At 46.0% G+C, this 19,015-nt stretch overlaps 2 protein-coding genes, 1 non-coding gene and 1 pseudogene across 3 annotated transcripts; all 4 read right to left on the reverse strand.

The window, feature by feature from the left end:
* Positions 1–1,284: 1,284 nt before the first annotated feature.
* Positions 1,285–1,482, reverse strand: LOC136478713 (U2 spliceosomal RNA). Its single transcript, XR_010764429.1, has one exon. It is a non-coding gene; the product is annotated as a U2 spliceosomal RNA (small nuclear RNA).
* Positions 1,483–3,697: 2,215 nt separating this feature from the next.
* LOC136477594 (la protein 1-like) lies at positions 3,698–9,662 on the reverse strand. The gene is made up of 10 exons (XM_066475801.1): positions 9,405–9,662; positions 9,227–9,305; positions 8,980–9,132; positions 8,415–8,557; positions 7,687–7,835; positions 7,340–7,420; positions 6,858–7,260; positions 5,374–5,521; positions 4,751–4,829; positions 3,698–4,112 (listed from the first exon to the last, which is right to left on the reverse strand). The coding sequence occupies exons 1-10, from the start codon at positions 9,624–9,626 to the stop codon at positions 4,004–4,006; spliced, it is 1,566 nt and encodes a 521-aa protein (XP_066331898.1). The 5' UTR covers positions 9,627–9,662; the 3' UTR covers positions 3,698–4,003.
* A 505-nt stretch (positions 9,663–10,167) lies between these two features.
* LOC136477595 (putative WEB family protein At1g65010, chloroplastic) lies at positions 10,168–12,815 on the reverse strand (annotated as a pseudogene).
* Positions 12,816–15,402: 2,587 nt separating this feature from the next.
* Positions 15,403–18,993, reverse strand: LOC136477596 (histone H3.3). Its single transcript, XM_066475802.1, has 5 exons — positions 18,849–18,993; positions 16,344–16,421; positions 16,165–16,241; positions 15,982–16,072; positions 15,403–15,863 (listed from the first exon to the last, which is right to left on the reverse strand). The coding sequence occupies exons 2-5, from the start codon at positions 16,413–16,415 to the stop codon at positions 15,693–15,695; spliced, it is 411 nt and encodes a 136-aa protein (XP_066331899.1). The 5' UTR covers positions 16,416–16,421; positions 18,849–18,993; the 3' UTR covers positions 15,403–15,692.
* Positions 18,994–19,015: the final 22 nt, after the last annotated feature.

The raw sequence follows: 19,015 nt of genomic DNA on the forward strand, positions 1-19,015 counted from the left end.
CTAAGTTCTTGACTTGTTTTTTTTTCTGAATCGCTACACTATCTAAGCTTATCGTATATTTTGAACTTTTTTCTCTCTTCATTCAAGTTTATATAGGCAGTTAGGCACATCATGCTTTCTTGTGAATGATCTCCTTAATCAGGTTGTACACGTACACGTTAGTACGTATGAAATCCGTTCTATTTCTACCTGGCGAAGACAACAGATGGTCTCCAAATGGACTCACACAACAGTATCGCAGGCTGGCTAGACAGGCAAGGTGCGGCAACGCATGATTTCTAGTACTATATGAAAGCAACTACTTCTATAAAAAAAAAAAAGCAGCTCCAGGTTGTAGCTGTTTGGTTTCTTCTTACGCAGCAGAAACACTTTTCAAAAGCTCAACTAAGCACAATCTTGAACTTGAGAACAGCCCGCATGGAGCAGGAGCCCATCAGCATAAATGGATTGAAGTTTCTAAAAAAAAGCATAAATGGATTGAAGTCCAACTATTGTCACAGCTATTGTCACAGCAGCCAGCAGTAGCTGAAACAGTGGCACACGCCGATTTGGGCACGGCCGGCTTGTAGTACCAGCTTACAGCTAGAAACAACACCAGATCTGACGGCTTACCCGACCTCTAACTGCTGATCATTGTGGGTAGTGATCCGTACAGTAATCCTGGTCGCTCAGATCGTATCCGTGTAACTGCTGATCAACGCTGTTCCAGCGCGTGGCACTACTCAAGTGCATGCACTGATCACCCTCCTTTTATATAACCGAAAAGAAGAAACAAGTTCGAGTAACCGAAAAGAAGAAACAGGTTCGAAATGTGATGACGGTGGATCACTGACCTGAGTTAATCCTTTCCTCTTGTATTCAACTTTTGTGTTCTTTCGTTTTTTTTTTTCCAAATAAATAATACAGTACCGGTGTGATATTTATGTATCACCGTTTTTTGACCTGTTCGTCCAAATGTCTCGGGTAAGAGGATGCCTCTCTGATGAACTACCTTTTCACTTTGGTGGCAAGAGGTATGCCTCTCTGCGTGCAGCGTATGACAGCAGTCGTATACCACTGTTCAGCAAAAAGATTAGAGTGCAAAACCACCCGGATTAGATGAGAGCGAAAAGTAGATCGCATGATTCATCAAAGGTTCAGATCGATTTGCATAACAAATTAAACTAGGGGACATTATTTTGAGACCGACTAGACCAGACCCATCCAAAGCTTGCGCCGTGTTGGGCCAAAAGGGTACAAACAACAGGAAATTACCAGAGCCAACAAAATTTGTTTTTGTTTCGGTTGGGGTGCGCCAGGCCCAGCCAGCAGTGCAACGGCTAGGCGACGCTCGAGGGCCCCAGTGGCAAGCCACTGTAGTGGACACCTCCCCCACAAAAAATAAATTTAATATCGAAGTGGACACATGGCCCACATATCAGATATTAAACTGATAAGAACAGATACTACACTTGATCTTAGCCAAAAGGCCGAGAAAGGTATGCGTTCCCATGTTGGCCTGCCCCTTGTTTTATAGCTCCGTCCCTCCATGCTTCGTCCTGGCTAGGAGATGTGGTACTAATCGCTTGCCTCTGCAACAAACGCAACCGGCTGCCGGCGGGCGCGGGCAACCTGAGCGAAGAAAGCGAAGCTAGGCCGTGTTCTAGTAGTGGGCTTCCCGTCGCGTGCGTCCGGCCCATTGGGAGCCTGTTAACTTGTATAGTCCAGAAGAGTCACAGTCACAGACAGCGGGCGGGAGGCGCATCCACTCGCCACCGCACTCGGCCGGCCGGCGGGGAGGCTGCTTCCGGAATCCGGAGCTCTCCCAAGCGCCCGCGGAGGAGGACCGGTTTCACTCTCCTCCTAGTGCTTCTGTTCCTCAGCTGGTAGCCTGGTACGAACAGTCGCTGCGCCCGCGAGTCCTCGAGATATCAGCGGAGGGAAGTGTGTTTCTTTTCCCCAAGATTTGGCGTGTGGTACTAGAGATTCTCGTTGCCCTTGAATGGATCCTTGGTGGCCGTCGTGTACTCGTGTATTTGGTCGCTCCAATTGTGCTTGCTGTGTAGATTTAGTTAGTCTTGGTCTCTTGGAGGTAGAAGTTTAAACTATTATCAAAGGAGGGAAGGCAGTCGCGCTTTTGCGAAGTTTCTTAAATCATAGTAACGCGGAGGGACGGTTTTGGAAAGGAGCTGTTAGATGAGCTATGACCATATCCGGTGAAAGCTGTACTGTTACAAGCTTTGTTATAGTATACTGTATCACTGCTAAGCTGTATTGTGGCAGGTTTTTAATGAAATACGGGTGAATGGCCCGATCGAGAAAAAGCAGGCTTTGTGTACCTTACTGTCATATAGTTCGGGTTCTTGATTCTGCTGCCGGTTGTTGTAAGACTGGTGAGCAATGTAGATTATCTTTGGTTATATATGACTATTGTGGCTGCGGATTCAGTGAATGCTCCATGTTGACATAGATGAGGCTTCTAATTTCTCAGTAAATGAAACACTAAGGTAGTGATACTGTACTGATTTATATCACATACTTATGTAGTCTATTTTTTTCTCCCTAGGTCAACGAAAATTTGTATATGTTTCACCGGGTGGAAGGGTTTCTGCCTTCAACTGAAGGCAAGTCTCTTGGAAGAGCATCTAGCACTGTGTGGCTAACCTTTGAAAGGGAACGAGAATCTAGCACCGTCAGAATACACGTTGTGATGTGGCTAACCTTGCATTGTCCGGTGAATGCAGTCAAGAATGTTTTTTTTTGGTGAATAATATTGTTTTAATAGATAATTGCAAATTTAGATGCTAGTTATTGAAAAGAAATGCAAAATAACACCCTGTCAGCACTTGGGAAGCCGACTGGGGAGATTGCCAATAAACCTACGTGGCGCATACCTGTTCATTGGTCGATGAACAAATGCCATGTCATCAGCAACTAGAAAGCCGACTGGGTCCACCGGTGGCCAATCCACATGCCAATAAGCTAAATGGAGGGGATCACACCTCAGTGGAGGGACGATTCATAACCCGATAGAGCTTATCACCAATTGGAAGACAGATAGGCGATTCATAACCCAATAGGGATTATCACCATCTGAAAGACCGATAGACGATTCATAACCCAATAGGGCTTATCGCCAATTGGAAGACCGATAGGTCTATTAGCTTTACAACCCAATAGGGCTTATCACCAATTGAAAGACCGATAGGCGATTCATAACCAAATAGTACTTATCGCCAATTAGAAAACCGATAGGCCTGTTAGCTTTACAATTGATTGTTAATAGGCATGTCGGCAATTGGAAAACCAATAGGTCTGCCACAAAATAGTCATATGTGAACAACAATTGACTTATGTGGCATAACTTTTCGGCTGTCTGCCTGATTATATATCGGCTCCCCATTTGTCGATTAATCCAATACCGGCTTCATAAGAGCCGGCAATGTGTTATTTTTGCAATTTTCTGTAACTAGCACCTATATTTGCACTATCATCTATTTAAGACGATATTATTTCAAAAGAATCGTTAAGAATGTATTAATTTGTGAGAACTGCTCGAGTGCTCAATACGTAAATACGTGATCCACATGTGGGTGTTGCCTAGACCTCCTGATCTATGTGCATCATTCGCGATATGGTCTTCAAAGCTAACCCGGAGTCATACTTATCTATAGATATGAAAACACAGGTAGAGACCCTCTGATTAAGAGACATAATCGAGACAAGTTGGCATTTTTACTATTGGAAGAATAGAAATGCTATACAGTTTCGTAAGGGAAGCCTAAACTTGGTCCCTAAACTTCGTGCGTTCAATTTACACGCCATTGGGTGCCCCCATGTATCACAGTAAAGCCATTACAAAAGGATTATAGCATAGAGATAAACATCGAATAAGGTGGCAAAACGAACAAAACGAAAATGATCGTTAAAAACAAGTCGCTTCTACAAACTGGGAGACTAGTGAAGTCGTCATGCTGGCATAACATGTTACTTCTCAAGTCGAGCTAAGGTACCTAAAATAACCTCACGCAGCAGCTTCAACCTTCCGGGACTTGTTAGAATTCTTCTCTGATTCGGGGTTTCTATCTCGCTTCCCGTTGAAATGCTTTCCTCCTCTCTGGTTCTTTAAAGCCCTAGAAAATCATGAAAAAGAATAATTAAGCCATGTTATCTTCCACAGAAAGGTTAAGACAACTCTTGTTGAAGATGGTGTACGGCCCTATATAAGAGCAGAAACCCAAGGGCTTTCACTTGAAAGTGGCGCCCCTAGTTTTACATGAACATACCTGTAATTTTAACAAACAAAACTGTAATTTCAAGGAAGTTGAGCCTCAGCTGGCTGAGGCCTGAAGGTGTAGATGTACACCCAAACCAACCAGGTTTCAATTCCAAGTCCTCATAGAGGCAAATTTGGGTGCGTGTTTTCTTTTTGACATAAAGCCAACTAGTTCCTCAAAGGTTTAGTTTAAGTGTCCAAGAAAAAAAAACTGCAACTTACATCAATTATACTGGGTAAATAAGGTGTCTGTGGTGCCAAATTCAACAGTTAGCCCAGTTAATTATATTGAGTAAACAAGGTGTCGTGGTTTAAATGTTTAATTGTGACAGTTAGCAAAGGTATCATTTATGTTAGTGTCAGCTTCCATGAGGAGAATTGCTTAAACATATCATCAAGCGCATGGAGGTTCTTTTGTGAACTTCCTGAGATAATACAGTGCAAACAAGACAAAGAGATAAAACCAAACAGAGATGACAGAGAACACACTAATACCTTCCCTTGTAGCTTCTACTATCCTTGTACTTTCCTTGAATGCCGCGAATTGTGTTCCAATAATCTTTCTCAGCTTCACCTGCAAAAACAGATAGGTACTGCCTAAGATCTGAAAATATAATTCCTATCTGGTGCATTCAGTAACATCGATGAAAACAGATCCCACCAAGTATACCACCATAAAGTGGAATAACACCCTCTACAGCAAGGATGCTATTCATACTGTTCATTAATAAGCTATGAGAAGAAAACCAAAGCCAAACAAAAAGAAAAAGAAAAACTTTATCTGCACTAGTAACTATTCCCCCCTCTGGTAAAATAAAAGTGTGTTCCTAGAATGGGTAAAGCCAAATTGATTCTGTCAATAATATCTTTATAAATATCAAGACAAGCCACAAGAAAATGATTCTGAATTGTCTGAAAAAAAATACTTCTATAGTATCCAAATTTTATTAGACTTACAAAAACAACTGAACAGAAACTGGTGGTCAAAATTTTGCTTTTTGAGCTCCTAAATGGCCACAAGGACACTAATTTGTTACTAGAGCAACAACTTGTAACAGAATAGATTAAATTCAAGATTCAAAAAGTCAAAGTCAATAAAGAACAGCTGCTGCTCTTACCAGTCACAGGCTCCAAAGTAACAATGTGGTCTTTAATTATCAAGCCACCTTCATCAGCAAGTACAGCGGACATGCGGGCCATTTCAGCTGCCTTAGAATCTTCAAAGCGAAGGTATCCTGAATTATCCCCGATGCTGAAGTCCACATACTTCAGGAGGAAACATATTTAAAGAAATATATCATTATCAGCAAGTGCTGAAGGTAAATGGGATGCAGAATACATGCCATTACTTGGTATTCAAATATGAGTTTCCATTGAGTAGCATCGTGGCTGTAAATTGTGAGGTTTCTGTTAACGAAATTTCAGAACATTTGCCGGTAAATAACCAATAGATCCTAAAGAAGTTACAGCATTTTGAAAGGCAAAGGAAAGTATATGGAGTATCATCAAAGAAAGTTCTAACCGGCACCAATATTTTTTTTCCTCGAATGCCCAGGAGAGATTTGGTAACTGGTGTGCCGAGGGAGGTGATTCCTCAACTGGTACCAAATAACTCAGTTCCCTGGCATGCCTTCCAGTGAAAACGTGCCTACTACCACCACCCCATCTTTCTTTTAAATATGTTCTCTCCATGCCAGAAGAGTCATAATTTTGCATCCACGCAGCCATTAAGCATGTCAGAATTTTCAAGAAAAACAGCCATCCAACTCCCTAAATGGCCTCCAGCCACTACCATGATCAGTAAAGCATATCAGCAAGGGCAACAGTGAGGCAGCAGGTAGCACATCTCGTTCTAGTCATCAGGAGCTATTATCTAGCAGCTTGAGGATGACAGTCGCAGAAGAGAAAAGGAATTCAGGAAGGACAAAAGAGAGAGGGAGGAGTTTCAAGCAGCACCAAACTAGAAGACAGGACAAATACAGCAGGTATCTGTCTACGTAATTACTTGCAGAATACCCATGGGGCCATGGAGCCCATTCCAAAAGGCATAGATAGAACAGGAATGAAACAATGGCAAGTAGGGGCACTACAGTTAAGCCCGACTTACAGGGTAGAAAAATAATCTTTGTATATACTTAAAGGCAAGCTATTGGCCAGGTGGCTGACTTCGATGGCACATGGTTAAAAATGTTTTGAAAATGTATGGCATAGGAGAAAACACTTAATTAGAGGCAGAGCACATAAGTGCAAGTTATTCTGGCAAACAATAAATTTCCCCACTAAAGGTTGTATGAGTCGTCTAGACACCTTTTCATTCTTAATATCATGATATGCAGCTCTCCTGCATATTCGAGAGAGAGAGAGAGAAAGATAAGGCAAACAAAAGAATTTACCCATGTAATCCATGAACTGAAATTTGAGTCCTCAGCAACACTTATTGAGCATAGGTGAATTTATAAAAAGTGGTATACTTCCTATCTACATGATAGGCCAGAAAAAGTGAAAAGAAACCCATACCATTTCACTTCAAGACAAAAAAATGGAAGTATTACTGTTAAACCAACAAAAGCAAAATCCAGAAAGAGGCATGAATTATCATTACCCGAACAGTTCCAAATTTTTTGAATGCTTCTTTTAGATCCTCCCTTGATATTTGGTTCTTCACATTAACATCGCCAGAAATGTTTTTGCCATCCCTGCTCAATGATTCACTATCACCATGTTTATCACTTTCTACCGGGGCATCACCAATACACTTCTCAGACTCTGCAGCTTCCGCAGTGTTTAGTTCTTTCTCTTTGGTCATGTCATCTGAGGACTTCCCTTGCTTAGTACCATCGCTCTCAACGGTGGACTCTGGCCCCTGACCTGAGAGTTTTTTCATGGAACTGGAAACCTCTAATTTCGTGGCAGAGTCATTGCCTTCATCTATGTTATCTTGCTGCACCACAGAATCAACCATGGTCTTCTTCAATTTGAAGGCCACAATTAGACCTTTTGGATAGCTGCAACCAAATTTCAAGGACTATAAGAGACAAAAATAATAATAACTGACCAAATAGGCTGTAAGATACAGACACTCACCCTTCATCCTGGTTGTCCTTTCTAGGGCGTGCCTTTTCATATGCTTCTTTTTTGGACTCCTGTTCGGCATCAAACTCCTTCCTTCATAATTCAGGCAAGTAACAGTCAAAATATCAAAGATGTCATTGAGTTAAAATACAAAACATGTAATGAAGTCAGGACAGGAAATCTGTGTGAATAAAGATGTTCACTTAGATTCAAGATAGAAAAATGGCTAGCCTATCATAATACATTCCAATGGCAATGAAAAGAAAGGAAAGCAAGTTCCCAAAGGCAGGAAGCTAGATCGTTTTATGAAGGCATTAATGGGCATCTGTTTTATTTGTACAAATAGAAAAGTGGTTTACTTTGGCCTTATTTCCAGATTTGCCCCTGCAAATACTAAAGCATTGTCCATAATACTTTTTGCTTCCTCTTCTTCAGAAAACTCAACCAAAGCAGTCCCGCAGAAGTGTTTTTTGTTGACAATATTGCGTGGAAGCCTCACGCTGTTTACCTATGAATTTATACCAAAGCACATAAAAATGTTATGTTATTTACACAAACAAATGCACAATTCCTCTACTTCCATTGCAGATTAACAGAATATAACTTGAAAAGGGCATAATAACTATTAAAGTCTCCAGATATCTTTCACATCGGAAGCAAACCATACTCATAGTCACATAAAACGGGTTCACCACCTTCGACCCTCGACCCGGGTTCGTCGACCCCGACCCGGGTTCACGGGACCCAGAAACTTTGTGACTACGACCATACTGCAAAAGAATACTAATAGAACAGAAATATGCAGTCAAGGGCCTGAACAGGACACACGGTAGAGCAGAACAGATAATTATATTTGTCTATGCTTAGGCAGTTCGCCATGCTGCTGTTTTTTTATTACAAGTTAAAAATCTTGATCTGCCATATTGAACAAATTGAATGAAATATATGCAGTTGGTTATTATATGCATCTTATTTCAATTTCATTCAATCCATATCCTAACCAACCAGTAGCACACTAACTGCAGTATTTGAATGAAAATAGATAGAACACACCTTCGCATAGTTTGTGAAAAAAGATAGAACACACCTTCGCATAATTTGTGAAAAAAGATTGGATGTCTTCCAGCTTTACATTGTAAGGCAGCGGAGATACAGCAATAGTCCTAGAGTCTACTTGTTCTATGATCTCATCTGGCTTCGAGAGTTCACTAGCTCTACCAATCTTCTTTCCTGCAATTGAAGTACAGTAGAAATGAACCGACTCATATTCATTCCAATCCGCCTCTTAAATCAACTATTCATTGTATAGAACCATGTCCCTTGACTTACAATAGAAGTTCATACTAATATCCACTTTCCAGTAAAATATCCGTAAAGCAGAGATCATAATCAAGTGCAAGCCAAGGCAAGGTGTCATCTTAAGACTGTGGCAGTATATACAAATGCTAGCCACAACTTGTTCATAATTCAAGCTCAAGGGATCTACGTTTGTCGATATTTTTAATGGAGAATAGGACGATCTAAAATCTCAACTACATTGCGAAACACAAGATTTACATTAAATCTCTGCTACAAAGCTCAGGTGTTTAGCATGTGACAGAACTAACCAAACTTCCTGAAAAAAAGTGAGGGAAGGGCAGGAATTGGCTTACCATCCTCCGATACGCGGAGGACTGGAGAACGCCGGAGCACCTCAGCAACCGCAAGCACGGTCTCCTCTGGCATAGTCTCGGCCTTCACATCTGCGTCCAGCCCCAGGTGGGACTTCATCCGCGAGAAGGAGCATATCAAGGGCAAGCTCACCACTGCACAGTTGGCAAAAACAACAGAAAATTCAGCCTCAGCTCGCCCACAAAACCAAACAGCAGGGAGATGGAGCAAGCGGGCGAGGGGCGCTACATCCGTCGTCGCTCTGCTCGACCGTCTCCCGCAGGAACTTGTCGCGGGGGAGGTTGCTGTCGCTTAAGTAGAACTCCACCTGGGGCAACCAAATCAGATACGTACTTTTCCGAAGAATCGCACGGGAAAAAGGAAAAAAAATGCTGTGCAGCTGGGGCAACAAGGCGGTGTCGCGAACCTGGCGAAGGACTTTCTTCGCCTTGCCCTCGTCGAGCGGCGCGGCGGCGGTGGCGGCCATGGATTGCTGGTCACCGATCGCGATCGAGCTGGACTGCTGGAGACTGGAGAGGAATCGCCGCTGCCCGCTAGGGTTTAATCGGGTGGTTTTAGGAGCAGCGCCGGCGCGGGTGGAGCGTCGGCGAGGAACTTGCGGCGGCGGATGTTCTCTCCATGAGTCCATGTAGTCTCTACCGGCCCGGCCCACAATCCCAACACGATGGCTTCCAAAACGGCCCGTTTTCTATGGGGCCGGTCTCGAAGGCACTTGGGCTGCGAGAGGCCTCCACGCAAATAATATTGTTTTTTTTTCATTCAAGTCAGCAGAGCCGTGACTGCATTGAACAACTGAAGCAGTCGCCATCCGCCGACGGCCCGACGTGGACGTGCCAAACCGGCCTGACCCGTGCGCGTTGCCCGCGTATCCGTGCGATTCGGACCGAGGGTCCGTCCGTCCGGATAAAGATACGGTCTCCCCTTACGTGCAGGACCGACCCTCATGCTCGCTCTGCCTCTAACCTCCGAGCCAGTGGTAGAGTCCTCCGGCCGCACTTGCGGTTCATGCGACCATTTTAAAGCAGCTTTTTTTTTATCGGTGTACTCCCTCCTCCGGCCCTGTTCGCTTCTCTCAAACCGAAATATTGCTCGGGCTGATTTGTCGTGAAAGAAAAATAGTATTCCGGTTGAAAAAACATATTGAAAAAGATAGATTATAAGAGAAGTGCTGATCATTATGGGTAGTGATCCGTACAGTAATCCTGGTCGCTCAAATCGTATCCGTGTAACTGCTGATCAACGCTGTTCCAGCGCGTGGCACTACTCAAGTGCATGCACTGATCACCCTCCTTTTATATAACCGAAAAGAAGAAACAAGTTCGAGTAATCGACACGCATAACTAAAATCATCACCAAAATACTGATCCATCCGTCCGGAGCATATGAACAACGTAATCTCCTTCCAATGCCTGCTACATCAATCTGCACCGGTGTAATATATGCCTAGCCCTTGTTTAGTTCCACACCAAATTCTCAAAAAGTGCTACAGTACCTATCACATCGAATGTTTGTGGCCCATGCATGGAGCATTAAAGGTAGACGAAAAAAAAATAATTGCACAGTTTGGTGGGAAATTGCGAGACGAACGTTTTGAACCTAATTAGTCTATGTTTGAATACTAATTGCCAAATAAAAACGAAGGTGCTACGGTAGTCCCAAATTCCAACTTTCTGCAACTAAACAAGGGCCTACTTTTAATTTCTCTCTTATTCTGCAAGCAAGCAAGCATCGTCGACCTCGCGATCGAGCATCTATGGCCCTGGCCTGTCTAGGTTCTTCTACGCAGACTTCTAGTAGTGGTTATGCAGCACCGGCGCGAGGTTGGGCTTGTAGAGGCTCCTCCTCCTGAAGAGATCCCCGAACTTGCGCAGGATTGACCGCCTCTGCTTCATCTTGCGCTTCATGCCGTGCTCCGTGGCGTCGTCACCGTACTGGCCCGCCACGTCCAGGTGGTCGAACTCGTAGCCGTAGTCGTCCATGGCCGCCGCGGCGGCCGCCGCCGACTTGAGCTCCGCGAGGTTGCTCAGCGACGCGAACATCCAGTCCTTCCGGCCGCCCGGGACCAGCCTCCCAGAGTCCAGGAACATTCCGGCGCCCAGCTTGCCCTGCGCGTCTTCCCGCTTCCACTTCTCCACCAGCGGGATCTCCCGCTCTTTCCTTGCCGCCGCGAGCTGGCCCTGGAGCTCCTCGGCGCGCTCCCTGGCCGCGGCCTCGCTGGCCCTGAGTCCCTCGTTCTCCCGCCGCAGAGCCTCCAGGTCGCGCTCTTTCTCCGCGACGGCCTCCTGCAGTCCGGCGTTGTCGCCGGTCGCGGCCTCGAGCGCCTCGGCGGCCGCGTTAGCCTCCTCGACCGCCTGCTCCAGCGCGCGGCGCAGCGCGGCGTTGTCGTCGGCGAGCGCCCGTCGCGTCGCGTCGATCTCGGCGGCGCTCTCCGCCCGCGCGGCGGCGGCCTCCTCCTCCGCGCCACGCGCGCGCGCCAGCAGCGCCTTCTCCCTGGCGCGCCACCCGGCCGCGGCGTCCTTCCAGTCGGCGGTGAGCTCGTCGACGCGCTCGGTCGCCGACCACAGCTCCGCCTCGGCGCCCTAGAGGAGGCCCCGGAGCCGGTCGCGCTCGGCGTGGGCCGCCTCCCGCTCGTCCCGCGCGTCGCAGAGCCACGCCTTGACCTGCTTCGCCTCCATGCTGACCGCGGACAGCGCCGCGGTGAGCTCGTCCGCCGCCTTCCGGCTCCGCTCCTCGGCCTGCGCCGACGCGCGGAGCCTGGCACGAAGACCGTTGATCTCTTCGTCCACGCCGCCGAACATGAGGTCCATGACGCTCCACTGCTGCTGTGTCTGTGTCTGCGCCTGCGCGGCCGGCCCGGTGGCGGCGGCCTCGCCCTGCTGTTGTTGATGCCGTAGCGCGGCGACCTCGAGCCTGGCCTCCTCGAGCGCGATCTTGGCCTGCTCCAGCTCCTTGGTCTGCTGGACCAGCGACTCCAGCATCTTCATCATCTCCCGCCAGCGGCGGATCCAAAGGGGGGGCTGGGGGGCTCCAGCCCCCCCTAATTTCTTGATTTCAAGCATAATTACTGTAGCAAAAAGCTTGATTTCACCATTAAATCTTCATGCAAATCAACATCTCCATTGTTTTAGCACCCCCCTTATCCCGCATCGTGCATCCGCCGCTGTCTCCCGCTGCTTGGCCGACGCCGCCTCCCGCTCCAGGAGCCGCATCACACGCTCCTTATCCGCGGCGCCGCCGTCGCTCACCCGCGGCGACTCCTCCATCTCCGTGGTCGTCGTCGGCCCGACGCCCTCCTCCGGCTGCGCCACGCCCGCCACCACCTCCTGCTCCGTCACGCTGCCGTCGGCGTCGCCACCGGCCTGGCCTTGCTGCTGCGATCGATGAGTCCGTCACGTTGACACGTTTACTACAGCTACTACCGTGCATGTCCAATAACTAGGCACCTCACCTGGGAGACGAGTGGCGCGTACGTGGAGGTGGTGGTGGTGGACCTGCTGCGCTCGTGCCGAGGCTTCATCTGCCTGGGAGACAGCAGAGGCGGAGGAGTAGTGGTCCACGGCCCGGCTCCCCAGGACCTGGATCTGCACGGCGCGCGAGAACAGAACTCGTCAAGAATTCAGAGTAGGATCGGAATGCTCTGTCTCCGCGGGATGCATGGTCTCACTCTCACCTCGCCCTGGAAGACGGCTGCATCGATCGGCTGGGAGTGGGAGTGTCCGTCGCAACCCGGCCGGGCGAGCGAGGCGCGGCGGTGTTCGTTCACTAGGTACTCGCATCGCACACAACACAAAGCGCGATGACACGGAGCAGTTTTTATAGTAGTGGGTGGCATGAGAGTGAGATTATATATATATATATATATATATATATATATATATATATATATATATATATATATATATATATATATATATATATATATATATATATATATATATAACAGATTGCAACCGGGAAATCAAAGCATACACGTGTCCTGTTCATTTGGCTAATAAAACATGATTAAAAATACTATTAACTGATTTATTATAAGATAAAAAATATTATTCATCGACCGAAAAAGATGAGTTTATAAGACAAGCGAACGGCACGAAGAATTGAGCTGTGCAGCTCTCGGGGTTTGGAGCAGGTGAAGATTGAGAAAGAGACGCAGGCTTCACCTCCAACACGTCGCGTTGCGTGCGTACTTGCATGTGATCCCAGGCCCACCATCGGGTTGATTTTGTATTATATCGCGTGATCCAATGGCGATGGGCTGCTAGTATGCATCGATAGTACTGCTTAGTCGACGAAAGAATATAATTCTCGTTTTTTAAGAAATCAAATACTTTAAAATTTAATTAAATTTTATATAAAAATATTAATAATCATAATACAAAATAAATATCATTAAATTAGTAATAGAATATATTTTTATAACAAATTTATTTAAAGACATAAATGATAATATTATTTATTATAAATTTAGTCAAAGTTGAACTTATTTGATCGGTACGAATCCTATAATTACATTTTTTTTTTGAGTGAGGGAGGGACTACATTAGTACCTGTAGATGTTTCCGCCTCTGATCACTCAGGGCATGCCATTGTGCACTTTGCTGCTCCTTGCTGCGTCAGTTCGTTTACCACGGTGCTGCTGCAATAAACAGGATGATAATTAGCGTCTGTTTATTAGATCTCCTCTCCGGCTTTTGCTTTTACTGCTGGGGCGGAGTCCTACTAAATGATTCGTTGGCCGGAGGAGGCGTAGTTTATCTGCGCGTTAAAAAAAATCTCTTCATCTGTCCTACGCCAAAACACAGGTTTAAGGCCAGTCCAGTCTCATAGTAGCTACAGTGCCGCTGTGTATGGGTGAGGAAGAGGTTCGGGGGGTTCTCGGCCTGCGTGAGAAAGTCTTATTCTTAAACACAATGTCCAGGGTTGTCTTACCCCCACGGATCGATAGTTTTTTTTAGGAGAAGCCGCTTCTCAATGAAAAAACAGATGAGCCGAAGGAGCCCCTCAGGCCTGCCAAACACACACACTTAGTCTTCTGGACAGGTCGCTCGACGCCAAATATCTCCCTGTCGAGAGCCTTAACGCGATGCCGTCTACAAGCGAGAGCCGCGAGCCGCCAATAATACCGCATGGCCTTTCTTGACCGGGCCGTTTGTTTTAGGCGAAGGCGGTGCGTTGGCGACGCGGTCATGTGATACATTGGCGGCTGACTGAAAAAACGGTTAACGTTGATTTGTTGTTAGAAAAACGCTGTTATTTCGTTGAAACGGTACGGCTGATAAGTTGAAGCGAATAGGGCCATTATTTGGGGGCAGACGTCGTTTCCGGCCCCTGATGTGTCGGGTCGGTACTGGCGTGACAGCGCCGGATGCTGAAATAACAAGAGGGAAAATGTGGATAGGTTTTCGTCACGGTTTGCTTTGTTTTAGTATATCGCCAAGAAAAGGGACGATTAGGTCACTACAGCTAGCTAGCATCAATCCTTGGCTCTCAAACCTGCCTGTTGGCTTGTTACGCGCTGAAAACGCAGGAAACTGTCGCCTTAATTAGTTCGCATGCCAGTTTTTTTATTTATTAGCCAATCGACACCAAATCCGTCTACTAGTTAGTACTAATAGATATCTAGTGTGAAGCTAGAGCATGGAGAACGGTTATACAGGGTTGCTGGTTCCATGTGTCTGACGAGGGAAGAAGGGCGATCAAAGAGAGCGCCGAGCAGGCGCGGCGGCAGCGAAAAGCGACGTGGAGCGGCGGCAGTTGCGTTCGCGTCATCCCGCTGGGGTGGATGGCCGCGGACCACTCGACGTGCTCGCTCGCATCACCCTTCACCTGCTAGACTAGACACGATAAACTTGTTGCTCGCACAGACGCCGTCGTCGGATCCGATGGCAGGTGGTCGGCGTACGTCCATTTGACGGTTTCTTTCACCACAGACAGGGTGCATCGGCCTGTCCTGTTCAGAGACAGGGGCGCCCGGACTCCTTCCGTTCCATGCTGCTGAATATGGATGGCCATGGCTGGCTTCAGGTTCAGGTACACAGGCACTGACAATCCAACGAAACCAACGAATCGTCATGACAAGCACTCTGGTTAGTACGTACGTACGTACGGCTGTACGAGCAATCGAACGAACGCTTCTTTTTTCCGAAAGCAATGGCAACAGCGATGCCCAAACCAGTGAGGGCGGAAATAGAACCAGAACAAACTGACGGTGCGACATCAAGGCAGAGCAGCGCAAGGACTCCCCTCCCATGGGACCATGGAGCTCATTGCTCAGTCAGCTCGGCTGATCTTGCGGTGCACGGCCACCCGATACTCACTCCCAAACAATTCAGGCATTCAGGCCACTTTAACTCGCAATGGAGGCCAGAACGGCCGCCAGAGAAATTGAAGAAACTGCGCAAAACTGACAAACAGACGAATACGATGTATATTCAGAGGTTCAGACAACCAAATCCGTAGTTAGGCCTGGATAACATATATCACGACAGCCGACTACGCTCCAAAGCAAAACGAATAAAAGACTCCGTGCAGATTCCAGACACGCGAACTGCCAATAGCATGCGCATACGCCACTATGGCTACAGTCAGACTGTGACCAGTACAGTTTACAAGATTATCTTTTCACAAAACCTACACGGCGAGACGAACACAGAACGCGCGCAGAGTTCTTTCCTTCCTCCCATCGACGACAGACTTACGCCCTCTCGCCGCGGATCCTCCTTGCCAGCTGAATGTCCTTGGGCATGATGGTCACGCGCTTGGCGTGGATGGCGCACAGATTGGTGTCTTCAAAGAGACCGACCAGGTAGGCCTCAGCTGCCTCCTGCAGAGCAAGCACCGCGTGGCTCTGGAAGCGCAGATCCGTCTGCAAGGCAGTTCAGGAAAGAGAAATAAGAACACACGCTCTCATACAAACTCTACAGACCTTCCATGGATCTCACATATAGCATAAATGTCGGCATGTAAGATTTTAGTGCTTTCACCTTGAAATCCTGAGCAATCTCCCTTACAAGCCTCTGGAATGGCAGCTTCCTAATCAGCAACTCAGTGCTCTTCTGATACTTGCGGATCTCACTAGAAAGGAAGAAGTTATGGGACAAGTGTTTGCAGAATATCTTCAGCCAAAAGATTTATAGTATCAACTGAAGATAGTTGTGTGCACCTACCGAAGAGCAACAGTCCCTGGGCGGTAACGGTGAGGCTTCTTCACTCCTCCAGTTGTGGGTGCAGACTTACGGGCTGCCTGTCAAAGCAAAACAACAATGTTTATCAACCATCAGTTCTGTAAAGCGTGATTCTGTAGGCACAGCACAGAAACATACACTTAAAGGAACACCTAACGAACCTTTGTAGCAAGTTGCTTCCTAGGAGCCTTTCCTCCAGTGGACTTGCGAGCAGTCTGCTTGGTACGCGCCATCTAGTCCTATACAAAAGACTGAATTATAAAATAACTGCAAACTGAAATGGACATATACAATGAAGCTCTGGCTAAAGATCATGCTCAAAGTCTACAAATCTTCCCAAAAGAGATTCAAGCACACAGTACACAAGTCTCAGGTTAGTTCACACCCAGTATATGTTACCTAAAGGAAATATTAAGACATAATTGTTCTTCTTTTTATTCGACAATTACAGTACATCACCTAAGACTAAGTCAAAGTAAAAGAAAAGGTGAAAAATACTCCCTCCGTTCCAAATTCTAGGTCGTTTTAGCTTTTCTAGATACGTAGCTTTTGCTATGCATTTACATATACGACTTATAATTTGGAACAGAGGGAGTAGAAGAAATGACAGGTACTCCACAATAACATGAAAATAAAAAGGTGACGTGCAGAAAGTAATTTCAGTTACTCCACAATAATAAGAAAAGAAAAGGTGATGCATAAAATCCAATGGAAGGGAAGCTTTCCATCTCCATTAACAGGTTGCATCTTTGCATAAGCTACTAGTTTACCTAACTGTTTGCTGTATACAAATATTACATATAGGATGAGTTTTGTAAATAAAGCTAAACAATTAGGCATGGTTGCAGGTTTCGAATAAAAAGGGAAGTCCAACAAGTTCACCATATCTAATGAATTCTACTATCATCACTAATACTATTTCTCCTCACAACCTTACCCTGCATCAGGGTTCGCTGGCTACAAAACTAGTTCATAAACAGATCTTGTTTGGTTTGTTCACGCTTTTGCACACACAATCATGAATTAAATGCACACACAATCATGAATTAAATGCATATCTTATTCAGTTATGTATATGTACTTGCATGCACAGTATTGATTTTAAACTTTGTAACTGTTCAATGCATAAATAGCAATGGCAGTGTCACATGAACTATCTTAAGCAACATCAGTAAAATATTTTCCAAAAAAGCAGGTGCATGTGCGCATAGGTATTTTCCAAGAAAAGAAACTACAGGTAAAATCTTTTGTGCTTCAACCAATGAGGCAACCAATGCATGGTTATCAAATCAAATACATAAAAAACCTAAACATCTTACACCAGATTGTAAGTACATTACCGGCCTGAATAACAAACACAGGACACAAAGCAAGTTATTCAGAACTTTCAGTCAAATACTTGAGTTGAAATTGAATTTTCCATACCACAAATGTACCAAGACAAGAATCCCAGTTTCATTTAGCAACATTGCAAATGTAGTTTCAAGACAACATACAACATTTTCACCCAGTAATGACCTGGACAAATCTGACATTTCAGAACAAGCTAACTTGCAAGTGAGGATCAATAGCCTATTCCTATTCCGCTATCCTGACTACGAGAAATAGCAGAATCCTTCTTCAAATGAATACTGCATGCACAAATCTATTGAAACCATCCACAATTTTGCATAATGATGAAAATATAGGGTGCCCTGTCTACTTAATTGAAAGGCAGAGCTCCTGCCATTGCTTTCAAAACAAGCATAAAAACACAAGTAGAACACCATCCATTCAACTTCATTTATAATCATTGATAATAAAATTAATATCAACTTTGGCCTGGGGCAAGCGGTAGAGTCTTAGCCCCTGTGACCGGAAGGTCCCGGGTTCGAGTCGCGGTCTCCTCGCATTGCACAGGCGAGGGTAAGGCTGGCCACTAACACCCTTCCCAAGACCCCGCACAGAACGGGAGCTCTCTGCAGTGGGTACGCCCTTTTTTTTTCTGGACAGGGGCAGAGGGAGGACTGCCCTCTCCTAGATTTTTTCCCACAGCAGCATTCAAACAACATTATTACTGTTTGGGCCCGTAACAAACCCTGGTTATAGAAATCTATATGAAGAACTAAAAGTAGACAGCAATTTCAACAAAAGAAGCACAATGCTGCGCAATGGTGCAAGCCACTAGCCCATTTAGAAAGCCCAACCTAAGCAACAATAGAAGCACAATGTTGCAAGCCAAAAGTGGCAGAATCTACCAATCAATCAGAGTTAAACATAGACAGCAATTTCAACACACAGACGCAAATCTAGCATCCACAGAATGGTTCAGCCCAGATGCAAGGTAACCTCTAACCTAATCATCCGGTACAACAGCCGCTCTCGAAAAATGCACATTCGAATCTAAGCCTCGATTTGATATACGAAACATCAGATTAAAGGGCCGACAACACGTCAGAAAGAATACTAGGACGGCAAATCGCAAAAATTAGAAAGTATATACGCAAAGGCACGACCAAACAGATAAGAAAAGGGCGGAGGATGCCCCCGTGAATCATCATCGATCGCGTCAGGCGATTCGAACGAAACCCTAACCTCCAACAAGCGCGCGCGGCTAATAACCAACGTCACCCAAAAGGCCGAAACTACAGTTTCCAGACAAGGGAAGGCGCGGGAGGGCAACTCACCTCTCGACTCGACTCGCGGTTAGCCGGATTTCCTTCCCCAAATCTGGAGCGACACGACGACAGCCAGGAAAGAAGAGGATTCCTCACCTTTTTCGCGCAAACAGACGGGCAAACCCGCTGACCGCGGAGTCCTTTATAGGCACAGCGACGAGTGGGAGACGGCCGCG

This window comes from Miscanthus floridulus, chromosome 8 (assembly GCF_019320115.1).
Source record: "Miscanthus floridulus cultivar M001 chromosome 8, ASM1932011v1, whole genome shotgun sequence".
In the NCBI taxonomy this organism is placed as follows: domain Eukaryota; kingdom Viridiplantae; phylum Streptophyta; class Magnoliopsida; order Poales; family Poaceae; genus Miscanthus; species Miscanthus floridulus.

Excerpts from the sequence above, each read along its gene's own strand:
- LOC136477594 (XM_066475801.1), bottom strand. The coding sequence starts at position 9,626 with ATGGACTCATGGAGAGAACATCCGCCGCCGCAAGTTCCTCGCCGACGC. Across the intron at positions 9,306-9,404 it reads CGAAGAAAGTCCTTCGCCAG|GTGGAGTTCTACTTAAGCGA; the intron begins GTTCGCGACACC and ends TGGTTGCCCCAG. Across the intron at positions 5,522-6,857 it reads AAAAATTTGGAACTGTTCGG|TATGTGGACTTCAGCATCGG; the intron begins GTAATGATAATT and ends TTCCTCCTGAAG.
- LOC136477596 (XM_066475802.1), bottom strand. The coding sequence starts at position 16,415 with ATGGCGCGTACCAAGCAGACTGCTCGCAAGTCCACTGGAGGAAAGGCT. Across the intron at positions 16,073-16,164 it reads CCAGGGACTGTTGCTCTTCG|TGAGATCCGCAAGTATCAGA; the intron begins GTAGGTGCACAC and ends CTTCCTTTCTAG. Across the intron at positions 15,864-15,981 it reads AGATTGCTCAGGATTTCAAG|ACGGATCTGCGCTTCCAGAG; the intron begins GTGAAAGCACTA and ends ACTGCCTTGCAG.